Here is a 16,580-nt window from a genome sequence, read left to right on the forward strand (position 1 = left end):
CGGTAAAGATCCTCCTTATATGCTCCTTATTCTAGAGTCTAATAACTTTGAGGCATATTTTAATAGACTCTCATTGGTTTGATGCATGTGAAAAGATTTTTAATGAAGGGAGGTGAGATTTAGTTTTAGATCTGTCATCGATAAGCTCAAAATAATTTTGTAAATAATTTTTTTTCTTTTCACATTTTGTAACATTTTAGCCTAACCATTTGTTTCTCGTCATGAAAATAGCAGTGGTAGCTGGAATGGCATTACAGTAAATTATAAACAAACAAACAAAAACACTGATCCAATATCCTGAATGAAATAAATGAGGTGTTTTGGGCGTCCTCTACGCTCATCATAGCGCCATGTTCTGCCATTAGTCGGCGCACAGATTTAGATTGGCCACAGCTGTCCGATGATTTATTTCCTGGGTCAAGCAGTGTGGCCAGTGTCATTATGCTCACCGTCGCTTCTCAGTAAACGGTCTCAAGAGGCTGCCGCAAAACTGCAAAGCGTCATGATCCTCCAGTGTTTACAGCATGTCTCAGCACACATTAGAGAAGCGACCCTGATGCTCTCTGTTACTGGCAGTTCAGTGGTTTGAAATGAGATGGCGATACATATAATCTGTCTCAGTTTTAAGATACTTGCATTTTTATATTAGCTGCGGCATCTGTCTTAAGGCATCGCACTTGAGTGTGCACGTCTTACTCCAGCGTTTAAGCTGACTTCAGCGATATTCTCAGCTGAATGAGATTTTGAGTGTGTTCCCATGAGGCTGTAAAACAATGGGCAGTTCATCCTTTTTATCTGGTAAATGACACGTGTCTGGTGAATGTGCTTTTATATGTGTGGATGTCCACGTGCTCTCTGCTGTGTGGCTTTTTTCTCCAGTCATTGCTTATCTAGATGGAAGAATGTATTTATTTATTTATTTGATTTCATATTCACAGATAGCTGAGCAATAATTTGTCTTTTTGCTCCTGCATACAGAATATTTTTCATGTAGCATAATGTGTTAGCATAAAACTGTCATCATTTACACTTCTTCATATTGTCTCAAACCCATAATGTTTTTTTTCTTCTTCCATTGAACACAAAAGATGATGTTAGACAGAATGTTCAAAATTTCCATATAATGAAACTGAATGATTACTAGGGCTTGTGATGCACAATATATATTTGTACTATATTGGTTATCACATTTTGTTTGTGTATTTATCAAGATTGGATTTTTAATTGTGATTAAATTAACAGTTATTGGCCATAACTTGAACATAATTATAATTCATTGGTAGCAGACTGAATTTTAAAGGGGTCATGAACTGAGAAATCAAAATTCTCTTGATCTTTTGACAAATAAAAGGTCATTGTGGGATAAAAACATTCTGTAAGTTTCAGAATTCAACTTTCTCGTTAGTATAAAAACAGCTTATATTGAAGCAGATCTGCCAAAATGACAGGTTGTGGATTGTGCCACTTTATGACGTAATAGTGTGGCTAAACATCACCTCAGCAGAAGAAGATCCACGCCTGCTTGTACATCACTTCCTGTTTAGCCACACCCACTGATTCGTGCACGTAGTAGGTAAATGACAAGAGCAGCAAACACAGGTCTACACAGAAACCAAACGATAAACTTTATTTTTAATGAAGTGCCAGACCGCGTCAATAAGAACTTGGTCCTTTGTTCAGTTCATTTTACTGCGGATTCGTTTAAAAAAAGGCACAATTTGTTGCAGGATTTAGAAAGATTGAAACTAAAAGACGATGATGTGCCGGCTATATTGGATCCGATGTTGACTCGCACCACACAAGTGCGAGTAACTGTTTTTATTACGTGATCACTATTGCTTTGTCTGTTAAACAGATCGTTTGATATGAGTAATTATGCGTTTTTAACCGAAATCACTGCAGCGTCCATCTGTGAGGGATGTAGGTTGTCAAACATACACAACTGTTAGCCAATCATAGCAGTGGGTGTTTACTTCCGAGTCTAAAATCAGCCACGCCTATTCAAACAGAGCGTTCTGATGAGGGGGGTTAAAAACAGGACAGAAAATACTTCTAAATATATATTTAAAAAAAATCTTGATAACATTATAAGTGGACCTCAGAGAACGGTACAAAATAAATAAAAAAATAGAGGCAGTTCATGACCCCTTTAACACTGTTCAACCCTGAAAAGCGTTATCAAAATCTGAAAATCATATCGTTTTGTGTGAAGAATAGACTGAAATTTAACTTCTCCAACGTATCTGTCACATCTAATTTCCTATTCAAACATAACATCAGTAGCTGGGTTTCCATCCAAATGTGAAGCAAATCTTTTCAAAGTTTTCAAAGCATTATCATTTTGGGGTGAATTATCTCTTATTTGTGTTCCATTGTTGTTCAAAAGAAAAGAGGAGTCATAGCGGGTTGGCTAGAGAGTGTGAGTACTCCAGTACATGAAAACCGGTTTATGAATGACAGTAAGCCTGTTCCTCATGGCTTCTTACGACCAGAGGTCGACTCCCTGAAGGAGAAATCTCATGGTTTGTGCCAAGCTCTCAGCATTGACATGCTGTTGTGTTTTTCTTGCCAGATGTGATGTGCTCATGCGGTTGTGTTGAATGAAGCTTTGAAATATTGATCATATGTCAAACAAATCAATCATTGTGTGGTCCCTCGTATATATATTCCATAGCAGAAATGTGCTCCATTTGTAATTTATTGAGAATGCTTTTCAAATTCCAGTTAAATTCCTGAATTTGAACTGGATGCAGAATTGCAATTTGAATAGAATTTTAGTGTAGTGAGTAGAATTCAAAAATAAATTATATACAGTATAAGAGCAAAAAGTGACATTTTTAACCAAGGAGGGAAAGTTTGTCAAGAAATGAGTTAGGCTCTATACATTACATGTCTTCTACAGTTTGTTGAGTCTGAAAAACATTTTCTAAAAAAATAAAAACATATATATACTAGCTCTGCGATGCACATGTGCGTCTTCACGTATTGCGTAATCATGTTGGAAAAGTCACATGCGGTTAGTTCTTTGTGTACTTTGGTTAAAAAAGGTATAGGGCGAAAAAAAATCTCATTTTCTCCTCCAACTTCAGGATCGTCTGACATCATTATTTTACCTTTTTTTGTAAATGGCTTTTGACTTTCTTTGCACGTTCGAACTTCCTACGTCCCGTGTGCGTGATTACGTAATGCGTGAGGTCGAGCTAGTGCAAGACGAGCATTTGTGGTTAAAAAGTATATACATTTGTATTTTTTTTTTTTACGTTTTGCTAGATAAGACTCTTATTCCTCGGCTGGGATCGTGTAGAGCCCTTTGAAGCTGAATTGAAACTGCAGTTTGGACCTTCAGCCCATTGGCCATCATTGAAATCCACTATATGGGGAAAAATCCTTTTCCTCAAAAACCTTAATTTCTTTTCGACTGAAGAAAGAAAGACACAAACATCTTGGATGACATGGGGGTGAGAAAATTATCGGGGAATTTTCATTCTGGAAGTGAACTACTCCTTTAATAATTTTTAGACCAGGTTGGAAGAACACTTAATTTTCACTTCCAGTAATTTCAATTTAACTTCCTTTAGGGTGTGGCCAATTTACATTTACACTGATGATTTGTAAGGGAGCCTCTTCTTTATTTCTGAATTCAGTTCTGTTCCAGTCTACAAACTGCAGTAGAATGTCTTCTGTATCTTCCCAAGTTAATTTAATTGTCTAGTGATGTTCCAGGTATTATTCATCTGTCTTAAACTGAAGTGAAACCAACTGAAACAGCAATATGTGGAGAGCCTGCAACAGGATAATGACCCAAAACAGTTAAGCAAATCCACAGATGGTTGGCTAAGAGATAAATGGTTAAGGAAAGGGTCAAGTGAGTAAGAAAGCCCTCAAAACTGCATTGTTATAGCAAGTCGAAGCAAAAATTCTCCAGGTCAATGCAGGAGACCAATAAACAATTAGACAAAGAGCCTGCAAGTGATTTCCTGCCAATAATGGCTAAAACCAGCTAATAGTTTGCTATTTTTTTTAACGTTTTTATTGAGCAAATTAGTTTTCACGGTGGTTTTGTTGGTGACTCAGCTCATGTTGTTGTGTGTGTGATATGATTTCAGCTGTCGATCACTGGTCACCATGTACAATCTTTTATTCATTCAGCCCTCAGGTGAAAGTAGGAACATGCTCAAAACACCAATCACTATCTCCCAGAGCGCAACAGTGGAAATAAAGCGATTAGCACATTTGGTCAGGCCAGTGGCATGTTAAAAGCTCAATGGTGATGTTTGGATGTGGGAGGCAGCGCCCACGATTCTCCTCCGTTTAAAGTCCAGCTTTAAAATTAAATCTAGTTTAGTAACACTGTTTTTCCATCTATTAATCTTCATTCTTAATAGTGCATCTCAAAAGTACTGCTCTTGTATTTTGCCTTGTTAACAAATAGCTAAACTGCATCTGTCGCATCCAGGAATGTCTGGTAATCAATCATGCAGAGGTATGTGAAATATAAACCGGTTTTAGTTGTTGCATTATCCGTCTGCCTTTTATTCAAAGTCTTGTTTTGGATATGCTACCTACACATGGCAAGCTTGCTGAGTCTAAACATAACAACCGATTCACAGTATGCCGTTCCCAGTAATTTACATGTAGAAATATGCAGAATAATATTGTAATATGCTAATCCTCATGCTCAGCATATTTGCTATAAAGGAGAGCCTGTAAACAGGATCCAGACATTACAATATCAGCAAAAGTCAGAATATGAATGCATATGCACAAACTCCATCTGGGCTCTGTGAACAGTTCTGAAAGCTATTTTTATTTTCTATTGGACTGCAAACAAAATTTGACGTCAATCGAATTGCATCTATTTAAAAAAAGAGACCCTGCAAAAAGTAAATATGAATATAAAGTATTATGTCTTTAAATCCCAACCTCCTCTTGGGACATTGATTGGATATTGATTTAATTCGGTTGAGAAGGATCTCTATCACTGCCCGTTCACCCATTGTTATGAAAATGTATCTCCCTTGAGCATCATAGCAGCCGTAATCTCATGTCACTTAAGGCTGGATTTGCAAGTGATCCCTGAACTATTAACCCCCCAAAAAACAATGCACATTGATCGAACCTCAGTCCATAAATCAAGTTGGTCTCTAATGACGGACACATCCGTTTCCACTCAGAAAGATACAAAATCTTCTCCAATCTCTTGTCAAACTCCAACTACATTAATATGCAGGTTTAGTGGGGGAAATGAGCATGTGCTTCTCTGCAAAAACCAACCTCCTCGGATACAATCACATGGTGCTGATGGTTGCTTCTCTGCAACTACCTGTAGCTGAAATACAGCATTGCACATTGAGAGCTTTTCCTATCATACGAAACCCAGAGTCGATGCACCCCCAGCCCCGCTAGTATCCTCCCCCCATGTTTCTCGCGCGCACACACACACACACACACACACACACACAGAGGCTGTGGTGAAGCAGACGCTCAGCAGTGGGATGGATCCTGACTACTAAAGAGCAACGGAGAGAGAGGAGGGGTGGCAGGCAGGCAGCCGGCAGAGGTGCATAAATCCTCATTTCCAGATCTGGAGGAAGAAACGTTCGCTGTCCGGGGCGAGACCACCACATTGGCTTTCCAAAACATCAGGAGGCAGTGCTTGCCACGGCTCGCCGTGAATTCAGGAGAGAAGAGGAACCCGGCTGAGGCTGTCAAACGCAGAGGTGGGCTAGGAGGAGGTCTATGACCCTTGATTTTCAGCTGGGGAGTGGCACAAGGGGACATAGTGGCGCCGAGCAACAGACGCTCGGCGCTTGTAATCTTCTCATTCACTAATTAATTCCATGCCATTGTCATAGCGATGTAAAGCCATTCTGTGCCGACTGGAGGAGGCACACTCCAATCAGCTGCTCTCGCCAAGGCGAGATCTTTCATTTCCATCAGCGTGTTTTGGTTTCCCTTCACTTCTTTATGCTTTGTCCCTCAGAAACTGGACGGCGTCACTCCTGTCTTTTCATGTGACTTGGTCGTTCTGGAGCTGTCATTGTGTTTGGTTCTGCATGGAATGACAGCTGCTTTTTTAGAGACGGTGGAAGAGGTCGCGGATGGAGTGAGGACTGCCACTAACTGAAAAGCTCCTTGAGAAATCGTAAGGAACCTCTTCAAAGACTTGCTGCTTTTTCAAGCGTTTAGACTTGCCACGTTGCACACTTTCTACCATTTGTCTCACTGGATACCAATGACAGCCATGAAGGGAGACTCCGAAGACAGCATTGAAAGTGTGAGGCCGTCCAGCCTGCAAGTTTTCGCCAACTCCTCCACACTACATGGCATGAGCCACATATTCGCCTATGGCCACATGACGTTCCGTCGCTTCTTATGGACGCTGTCCTTCATGGGCTCTTTGGGTCTCCTGATGTTTGTGTGCATGGACAGAGTGTACTACTACTTCGAGTTCCCCCACGTCACCAAACTTGACGAGGTGGCGGCGCCCAACCTCACCTTTCCGGCTGTCACATTCTGCAACCTCAATGAGTTTCGTTTCTCGAAGATCTCGAAGAACGATCTGTACCACGTCGGGGAGCTGCTGGCACTGCTCAACGAGAACCACCAGATCGCTAACCCTCACCTGGCCGAGCCGGAAGTCCTGGCTTTGTTGAAGGAGAAGGCTAATTTTGTCAACTTCAAGGCCAAGCAGTTCAACATGACGGATTTCTACAACCGCACGGGCCATGATATCAACGACATGCTCTTGCAGTGCACCTTCAGAGGGGAGGAATGCATCCCACTAAACTTCACCACTGTAAGTTACCATGGTGGTATATTCTTCTAAGTTCTCAGTTGAAAGTTGTGTCAAACTGAAGTTCAAGCTCTGTTGGTTTATTTGGAAAATATTGCTCGACATGAGCTATACAGGGCCATTGACTGAGACGGTGTGTATTGAATTACGCAAACTAGTTTTTTTCCCCCCTTCAGACTACTCCTTTGTTGACAAGAGACTTCTCAGTTTTTTGCTGGTGCAGTGTAGTTTTTTTCCCCCTTGAAACCATTTGCAGCTGAAAAATCTATGCGTTGAAATATGCAATTACATTTATAAATCAATGGCTGCTGAGCAGTAAAAATCAAAAATGACTGTCAAATGGCTACTTCTCAAAAGGCATTACAAGTGTGCACATGCTCTCTCACTCAATTCTTAACCAAGTCCAACTGTAATTGCACAAATGTACAACTAAGGCAAGATTAATTTCTGCCAGCAGTGAGGGAATTGTAACTTGAAAATGAGAATGTTAAATATCTTTATGCTAATGTTTGCCATTTTTTTAGTGAGAAAAGCAATCAGCTCTAATCTAAAGAAAAACTGGATTTATGAAAATAGTCATCCTTTATGGGCTAGTTTGATTAAAACATGATCGCCACATTTGAAATTGATTGAATGTAGATTGACAAGCAGCAAGTTCTGAGCTACGCTGATGAACTTAATTAAGAAGCTTTGCATTAAAATGGTTTGTTTTATCTGTGGCATGTGTAGGCTAAAGCATGTTGAGCATTTCTGTTATTTAATATTTCCCACTTCATTCCATTGGCACTTTAGCTACGCCTAAGCTGTGGTCTTATATGAATAAATACCTTGTTCAAATAAAGAAATTACATTATAAACAGCTGAGGGCAAAGAGTGAAATGTCGCATTCTTGCAGTTAGTTATTGCACTGAAAGGGCTGGCAGACTATGAAAGACAGGAAGATTTGGTGTATAAGAGGGCAACAAATGTGAAACAGGTGTTATCATGCATTGCACAGTGATAATGATTGATTACAGTGGTTTCCTTTAGATGATGCATTCCTGTGAGATGTTTTTTCTGTATTTTTCTATTTGCTGCTTTTGCATTTCCTTTTATGAATAGCATTTAGAGTTATGTGCCAGATATTGAGACAAGTCCTGTGACTGATTCTAATTTATTCTTGGATCCTGGTTTGGACATGTGGAACAAATTACTTCAGCTATCATTATGGTCTAAGTTAAGGGGATGTTGAACATTGAGGTTAATGTAGGTCCACACCTCCTAGAAGGCTTTATGCACGCTTTATATATCAGCATGCACAATCATAATAAGAATTTTGCAGGTGTCAGAAATGGATGGGGTAGGAAATGAGAGGAAAGTCTTCTTTATGCCTTAAGAAGGTACTCCACACTTGTTCAAAATATACATTTGCATGTTTTCCGTAAAGCATTAAGATTTAAGGAATAATTCACCCCAAAATAAAATTTCTGTCATTATTTACCCAAATTTGTGCCATTTCTAATCCATCCTATTATGACTTTCTCTTTAATAGAATTTTTGAAGAATATCCTGGTCATTTATTTTATAATGAAAATGAATGATGACTGGGTCTTGAAAGCTCCAAAACGACCAAATAAAACTGTATGACACTATGTGCCAAGTCCTCTGAAGTCATGCAATCTTTTTTTTTTATTCATCATAGGGCTTCAGAAAACTTTGTATATAGTAAGTCCTATGGACTGCTTTTATGATATTTTAGGATGCTTTGGCATGCTTTTTGAAGCTCGAGTGCCTTAGTCCCCATTCATACTAATATGTTTTAGGGGTCGACCGAGATGTTTTTCAGGTCCGATACCGATTATTACAGATAGTAGACAGATTACCGATATTTTGAACTGATATGTATGTCTGGTGTAAAAATGACAATTAATGTCAAAATGAAGAATAACAAGGGCTCTGACAAAAAACTTTCTGCTTTTTTTTTTTTTTTTTTAATGACCGATATCGATAACAATAAAATGCTTAATATCGGCACCGATAATCGGCCAGACTGATAATCTGTCTACCCCTAATATGTTTTAATATTATTTTTACTCCCCATTCATGGTAATATGCAATAGTAATCATGCAATAGAGTGACCAGTAAAGATTTCTCCTTTTGTGTTCCATGCAGTGAAGTCACGCAGGTTTGGAAAGGCATGAGAGTGAATCAATGGCAGAATTTTTATTTTTGGGAAACTATTCCACTGAGATGTCAATAGGTCGTGCAAGTTCATTTGGCACAATGGCTTTTTAATCTTTAAGATATTTAGCAGAGAGATTATTTGGTGTGTTCCACATACCCTGCTTCTCATTTTGTATCATTTACCTTTAATTTCCATCGTAAGTATCCTAAATGAGCAGTACAAATGAGGTACAATAGGGTGTCATTAACTGGACTATAAGTGCCATAAACTCTTGAGTGCAAACATTACGCTAATTATCTCTATAGTGGATTTTGATTGACTCTAATGAAAATAAGTATTGCGATCAGGTATCTACAATATTGTCTCCTGACAATATATACATCAATGCTGAGTACCAGTGTAAAACCTCTGGGCCCAGAGCGCACTTACCTAGTTTAGAGAGAAATCAGTGCTTAATGAAAATTAAGCGTACTTAGGAAAACCCAAGTACCTATTAACATTCAGTGTTGTTCTTGAAACCCTCAGGGGCTGGATCCTGGTCTTTAGCATTCAAAAGCACAACCCTCAACACCTTACATACATCTGTTTTCAGCTGCCTGAGCATCACGGTCGAATTGCTGTGATCCAGCTCATTTTCAAGCCCCCTTTCTATCGGCCGAATAACGTGCCCTATACTTTTTTACTTAGAGAAAGGGCTTTCTTCATTAACATGAGTGTTGCCTGGCAACAAGGCATTGCATTGCACTGCAAATCATTCATGGGTAATTGCTATTGTTGTGCGTGATGACAAACACTCACTAGGTAGTTGAGATGACTCCAAAGCCGTCACTTTGTGCATTTGTATGTGCATGTGCACAAATACGTGCGTATATAAACTGTTTTGTGAAAGTACTATAATAGCTGTCAGATTGCTGCTGGGCACAAACATTCATGCTAAGGTTCATGAGGTTCTGCCCTTAAACAAATGCATTATGGGAGAAACACAGTAGTGCATTATATATTCCTTGTCGAACATTGCGCATAAGGTATTCCAGTGCTTGTGCTGCTCAAACAGTTAAGGTGCATTGTCTTTCTTTAGTCCACTGAAACATTGTAGGTGCATAAAACATAACCGTTATGTTCTGATTTAAAAAAAAATGTTCTGTAAACGCTTTATGTGACATTGTCAATATGTGGTGGTTTGTGGCTTATAATGATAACACTAAAATTGCATTCATTTTTTCCACTTTTATATAATGCATTTACATAGTGTGGCTTATAATGGTTGTAACATTAAAATTGGATGCATTGTTTTCTTATTTTTTTATTAATTTTTTTTATAATGCATTTGCATTATGTGGCTGATAACGATTGAAACATTAATATTGCATAGATTGTTTTCCAATTTTTATTTATTTATTTATTTTTTTTACAATGCATTTACATAGTGTGGCAGATAATGATTGTAACACTAAAATTTTATGCGTTTTTTCCCCTTTTAACTTTATGTATACATTGTATGTACATGATATCTCTTGCATGGAATATAAATAAAAAATAAATTTCATATTTAGGAATTATTATACTAAGAATTTTCATGTATAGTTTGATTAAATTCTATGTGAATGATGAGCCTATATGAAATATTTTGCCTTGTCTAGAGTAACTCGAATACAAAAGCCTCGAGGCTTCGTTTAGTCGATTTACTGTAACTACCATAGACTGTAAAATATGACTCAAAAGATGATGCACACTTTTAGAAAAAAAAAGGCTTTATAAAGGTAAAAATGCCCATAAAATGTAAAAATCAATTTAAACTTACTGGAACAGATTAATTTCTATCACTGCTATGAACTGACCCGCACACAGAATATGAAGGATATCAAAAACAAGTTTTACACACACACACATACACACGCACACACACATTTAAGAGGGTTTATTATCCAAATAACTCGTAATTTCATGTTGCAGAAAAATGTGTTTAAAAATTGTGTATGGTCTCTTGTTCTTGTTCCAAGTTACCTTCCTCTCCACTGATTTTTGCCTCTCACAAAAGCCACAAAGTCTTCCAAGAAGACAGTAAAGGCTTATGTCATGCTTGAGCTTTAGTTAGGCTGAAACTTGAAAGTTAAGTTGCACGACATAAATGCAATGTTTTATTATTATTATTATTATTATTATTACTATTATTTAGATTTATGCCTTAGTTTAAATTTGTACTGTTTACCTTTTTTAAAGTAATGTGAAATAGATTTTTGTATTTTTATTTATTTATTTAAATTTTTTTGTTGATATATGTGTATTTGCATTTTGAATGTAATTTGGCAATTAAATACATTAAATGGTTTAGTTTTCACGGTTATTAATGTATGCAATTTCAGCAATAAAAATTTTAATTTTTCTAAAAAGAAAACAAATTAGTTGTTTATTTCAAGAGATCTATCTTATTATCTCTTGTATATTTAGTATTGCTCTTTAATAAAGAAAAATAACTTCTTATCCGATTACTCGATTAATCGATGGAATAATCTGTAGAATACTCGATTACTAAAATAATCGATAGCTACAGCCCTAGCCTTGTCTGAGATAGGATTCAGCATTTGGCACACATGCACAAACACATTGAGCTGTAATGCCCATGTGAGACACACAGGCTCGGATTAACCATAGGACCGATTTGGCTGTTGCCTCCGGGCCTTGAAGTCCAAAGGGCCTTGAGCTGCAACCAGGTTTTTTTTTTTTTTTGTCCAGCCAGTGACTCATTCTAAACCGCTTCATCAAGTCATTTGGAATGGGTTTAGTCAGGTTTTTCAAGCAACACAATGACTTTACTGATGGATGTGTGATTATTCTCATAATGCATTAAATTCTGGCAAGTTTGTAATCTGTGGCTGTAAGAATGTTGAAGGTTGGAAGGGAGTGTGTGTGTGTGTGTGCAGAGATTGTGCTACAAATAGTGATTAACTGTCACTTTGATGGACTGGGTTGTACATTTTCTGTCATGCTTTATTTTATGCTGTCATGAACTATTCATTTTGCCTGTTGAGTTAAGTACACAAAGGACCCCAGTGGGTAGCTGTTTAAAATGTCTGATGAATCAAAAACATGTAATTGAACATTTGTGTAGATATGTTAATCAACTTGTGGTTTGGGGTCAATAGGATATATATGTATTTTTCTGTTTGTTTGTTTGAAAGAAATTTCATTTGTTTTCAGCAAGGATGCATTAAATTGATCAAAAGCGACAGACTTTTACATCGTTACAGGATTGTTAGAAAATATTTCAAATAAATGCAGTTCTTTTAATATTTCAATACATCAAATAATCCTGAAATAATTATCTTTCCACAAAGATATTAAGCAGCACAACAGAATTAAGTTTTCAACATTGATGATAATAAGAAATATTTCTTGAGTGGCAAATCAGCATATTAGAATGATTTCTGAAGGATCATATGACACTGAAGACTGGCGTAATGATGCTGAAAATTCAGATTTGCATCACAGGAATAAATTACATTTTAAAACCTACTTGAATATAAATCGGATATTTTAAATAGTAATAATTTTTCACAATTTTGCTGTTTTTACTGTGCAAATATATGCAGCCTTAGTGAGCAGAAGATACTTCTTTCAAAAACATTAAAATACCAGCCATAAACTTTTGAAAGGTAGTGTATTTACTGACATTTTAAAAGGCATTAAAGGTCGAATAACATTGAGGTGACGTCATTTTTGATAGATTTTTGTTCAGGCAATTGAATAGAATAAAACTAAAAGTTCTTTCAGCCGATAGAACTGCTTTCTAGACCCAATTCACCACGCAGACTGAATTGTTCATGACTGCGTCAGTAAAGTATTGTGGTTGATATTTGTATGTGACATTGACATCACGGGAATGTCTGAGGCACAAGCTCTTACTCTTACCAATTGGGATTTATACAGGTTTTTCTTTTTATTCTGCTTTCACAATTTCACACCAGTAGATGCAATAGGGTTTGTGATTGGGTCAACATCTCACAAATGATTTCACTGGAATGCCTATTTTCTCACATCTCTATCCTGGTTTACTTTTCCTAGAGGTAAAAGTATTGTTTAAAGATTTGTTTAAAAATCGATGTGCTCTTGTTTTCACTTCTGATCCTCTTTATCCTCCTTATCGTCTTCTTCCTACCTTGATTTTCCACCCTGAATGAATGAATGAATGATGCATTTATATAGCGCTTTTACTGTGTATTGTTGTACACCCAAAGCGCTTTACAATCATGTGGGGGGGTCTCTCCTCAACCACCACCAGTGTGCAGCATCCACTTGGATGATGCGACGGCAGCCACTGGACAGCAGCGCCAGTGCGCTCACCACACACCAGCTACAGGTGGAGAGGAGAGAAAGTCATAGAGCCAATCAAGTGGTTGGGGATTATTAGGAGGCCATGATTGACAAAGGCCAGGGCGGCAATTTGGCCAGGACACCGGGGTTACACCCCTACTCTTTACGAGAAGTGCCATGGGATTTTTAATGACCACAGAGAGTCAGGACCACGGTTTAACGTCTCATCCGAAAGACGGTGCTTTTTGACAGTATAGTGTCCCCGTCACTATACTGGGGCATTAGGACCCACACAGACCACAGGATGAGCACCCCCTGCTGGCCTCACTAACACCTCTTCCAACAGCAACCTAGTTTTCCCAAGAGGTCTCCCATCCAGGTACTGACCAGGCTCAGCCCTGCGTAGCTTCAGTGGGCAACCAGTCTTGGGCTGCAGGGTGATATGGCTGTGGCTATATCACAGCCATATAGCACCCTCTCTCTATAGCAGGGGTGGGCAAACTTTCCTGCAGAGATTTGATCCAACCCTGATAAAACTCACCTGCCTGTAGCCTTCTAGTAGTCTTGAAGAAAATGGGCTTGTTTGAGATGCGCCTCGCCTTGCCTGAAATGTAGGTGAGAGTAGGCGGCTGCAGTGAGGGGAGGAGTGAAATAAGCGCAGGCAAGACGGACAGTTCTGATTAGGGTTGGAGCTAAACTCTGAAGGAAAGTGGCCTGGAAGGGCCAAGTTTGCCCATCACTGCTCTACAGTCTCCATAAATTACAAGTGGTAAAGCCCAAATCACATACTTGAGGATTTATGAATCAATAATTTCTCTCAGTTTTAGGAGTCTTAAAGGTGCTGTAAGCCATTTTGCAAGACTTAACTATTGATTTAACCTGTCTTCATCCCTTCAACCGCATGCCCTTCCTGCAAAACCTGAATGTGAAGCTGACTGACAGGCAGAGAGCGATTATGGGACTTTATTTTACAGGTGACACCTCAAGACACATTTTATGCGCAGCACCTTTAATTGTTTGAATTAGGGTTAAGGTTAAGTTTGTTTGAGAGGAATGTTGTTCCAGCACCAACAAAAAAGTCACGGTCACCCTTAAAGATAAAGAGCTAGATTTCATCTGTGCTCAGTCTTAGTGCAAAATTGGTGAGTGTTTTCATATTGAGAGTGCTCAAATTTGATCCATAATGCACATAATGCAATAAAACCGGACATAGTGTTTGATTGTTGTTAAAGTATGTCTGTGTATGTTTAATGCGCACTCTGTACCACAGCATCCTTCCATTATTTCAATGCACAATGAAAGAAAAGATCTTCACACTACAGGAAAACGCATTATCTAACTGTCCCGTTCACGCTACGCCAGGAAAATACAAAGGGTGAGAGGATAAACTTAAAAATCACATAATAGATGTCTTTTGAACACTGCCTTTCAAGCATCTTCCGTCTTTATAACGCCGTGTTCCGTTTAATGTCAGAAAAGCAGCGAGAGCAACTTAACTGCTCGTGATTGTAATTACGGTAATTTACTTTCATGCCGACATGATGGAATTCACTCTAGATTACACTATTGTTCACACGTCTGTTGTATTTCTGTCGCAAGTTTGATACAAAGTGCTGCAAGAAACGATGTAAACAAAGCGAGGCCTTTGCACCAGCATGCATTATCAGAGCACAGATAGCTTGTGTTCAACAAACAAACGGACTTTGGAGTCTCAAGAGACGTTTATGTGATTCTTTTTGTTTTGTCGTCAGATGCAAACTTTCTTTTTTTTAAGCGAATTCAAGCATTTGTCACTAACCGTTAATCAGGTGCTTGCTTTGAGCCCGGATGCTTTTTTCTGACTCTCTTTGATCAATATTCATCTTGACCTGCTGCTCGCAGTCCTCTTTGAGATGAGATTCGCTTCGCTTTTTATGTTTCTCATTCTAACTGTTGCCGTGCCCCAGAGACTTGAAGAGATTGAGGCGGATTTTAGCATAAAAAACGACGGCGGCATCTTTTGCGGCGACACGGCTGAGGAAACCTCAGAAGACGATGCCACTCGTCTCATGATCGTCGGCTTATGATGTTCGTCGTTTGACTCGAGGGTGATTCGCCAGAAGTGGTGTCACAATACAGTCTACATCAATAACTTTTATGATGATTTTTGGAAACGGCACAATTTTTCTAGGACCTTCCTGACACTATCAGTCTCCTGAAGTGCGCGAGAGCTGCGTTATAAATGAGTCATGAGAGTCAAAGGCCAATGTTTTTGGCAGGAAAATGAATGCCGCCACCATTAAAGGTAATGCCGGGTCAGCGTGCCTTAAAATATGTTCACACATTTGCAGTGGTTTGTAAAAAGTGGTGGTGAGTTGTATGCGAACATGTTTCTTGGGAGTGTGTGGGGATCCATTCACTGTATGGGTTTATGCAGATATTCTCAGTTCTGATGCAGTGTGAATAATCAAGCAGGCATTTGAGGACAGGGTTGAGGGAATTGATCCACAGATGCATTGTGATTCTTTCACAAATGATTCTGCTTCCATATATAGAAATTAACAACTGGAATTTGAAGGGAATTATTAATAATTTTTAGGGATGTAACGATTCACTCAACTCACGATTCGATTCGATTCACGATTTTGATTTCACGATTCAATTTGATTCACGATTTTTTTTTTTACAAAATGAGATTTAAGACAAGTTATAAATTAAATGTGTCCTTTTATTATTGCTTGGACAAAATGCTGCACGTTTCTTTGTGAAATTGAAATATAACACTATAATAATATACTAATATAGCACTTGCATATTATTGCTCGATATAAATAAACGATATTTAAACATGCTGACATTGCAGTTCTTTTTTCAAAGAATTTCTTGTGATAGTATTGAAAACATCAGTTAGAATAGGTGAAATTATATACAAATGAAGATTATTTTGAATATTTCATTTATATTTATATAAATAATAAAGTAAATATTTTAAATACATATTTATGAGTGAATATTTGAATCAATTATTTATTTTAAATATTTATATAAATAATTAATATTTTAATATTATTCAAATATTTTTAATATTTCATTAATAATAAGCAATAATGTTTCATAATTATATATTTAATAATTCAAATTCAAATTATATAATATTTAATTTTAAAAATTTGTTGCTAAAAATAATTATAAATGTTGAGAAATCATATACTGGCCTATACTATATATATATATATATATATATATAAAGTGACGTGACGTGGCCAAGTATGGTTACCCATACTAGGAATTAGTGCTCTGCATTTAACCCATCCTAAGTGCACACACAC

At 37.8% G+C, this 16,580-nt stretch overlaps 1 protein-coding gene across 2 annotated transcripts in view; it reads left to right on the forward strand.

The window, feature by feature from the left end:
- The first annotated feature begins 5,935 nt into the window (after nt 1–5,935).
- Nucleotides 5,936–16,580, forward strand: part of LOC107690973 (acid-sensing ion channel 1-like) — an 86,095-nt gene continuing 75,450 nt past the window's right edge. The window contains exon 1 of one of the 2 annotated variants that reach the window (XM_016489415.1): nt 5,936–6,799. In XM_016489415.1, the coding sequence (XP_016344901.1) occupies nt 6,236–6,799 (564 nt within the window). In that variant the 5' untranslated portion in view covers nt 5,936–6,235. The remainder of the gene's footprint in view (nt 6,800–16,580) is intronic. The other variant, XM_016489416.1, reaches the window with a different exon arrangement.

This window comes from Sinocyclocheilus anshuiensis, unplaced genomic scaffold (genome assembly GCF_001515605.1).
Source record: "Sinocyclocheilus anshuiensis isolate Anshui unplaced genomic scaffold, SAMN03320099.WGS_v1.1 scaffold102, whole genome shotgun sequence".
In the NCBI taxonomy this organism is placed as follows: Eukaryota; Metazoa; Chordata; class Actinopteri; order Cypriniformes; family Cyprinidae; genus Sinocyclocheilus; species Sinocyclocheilus anshuiensis.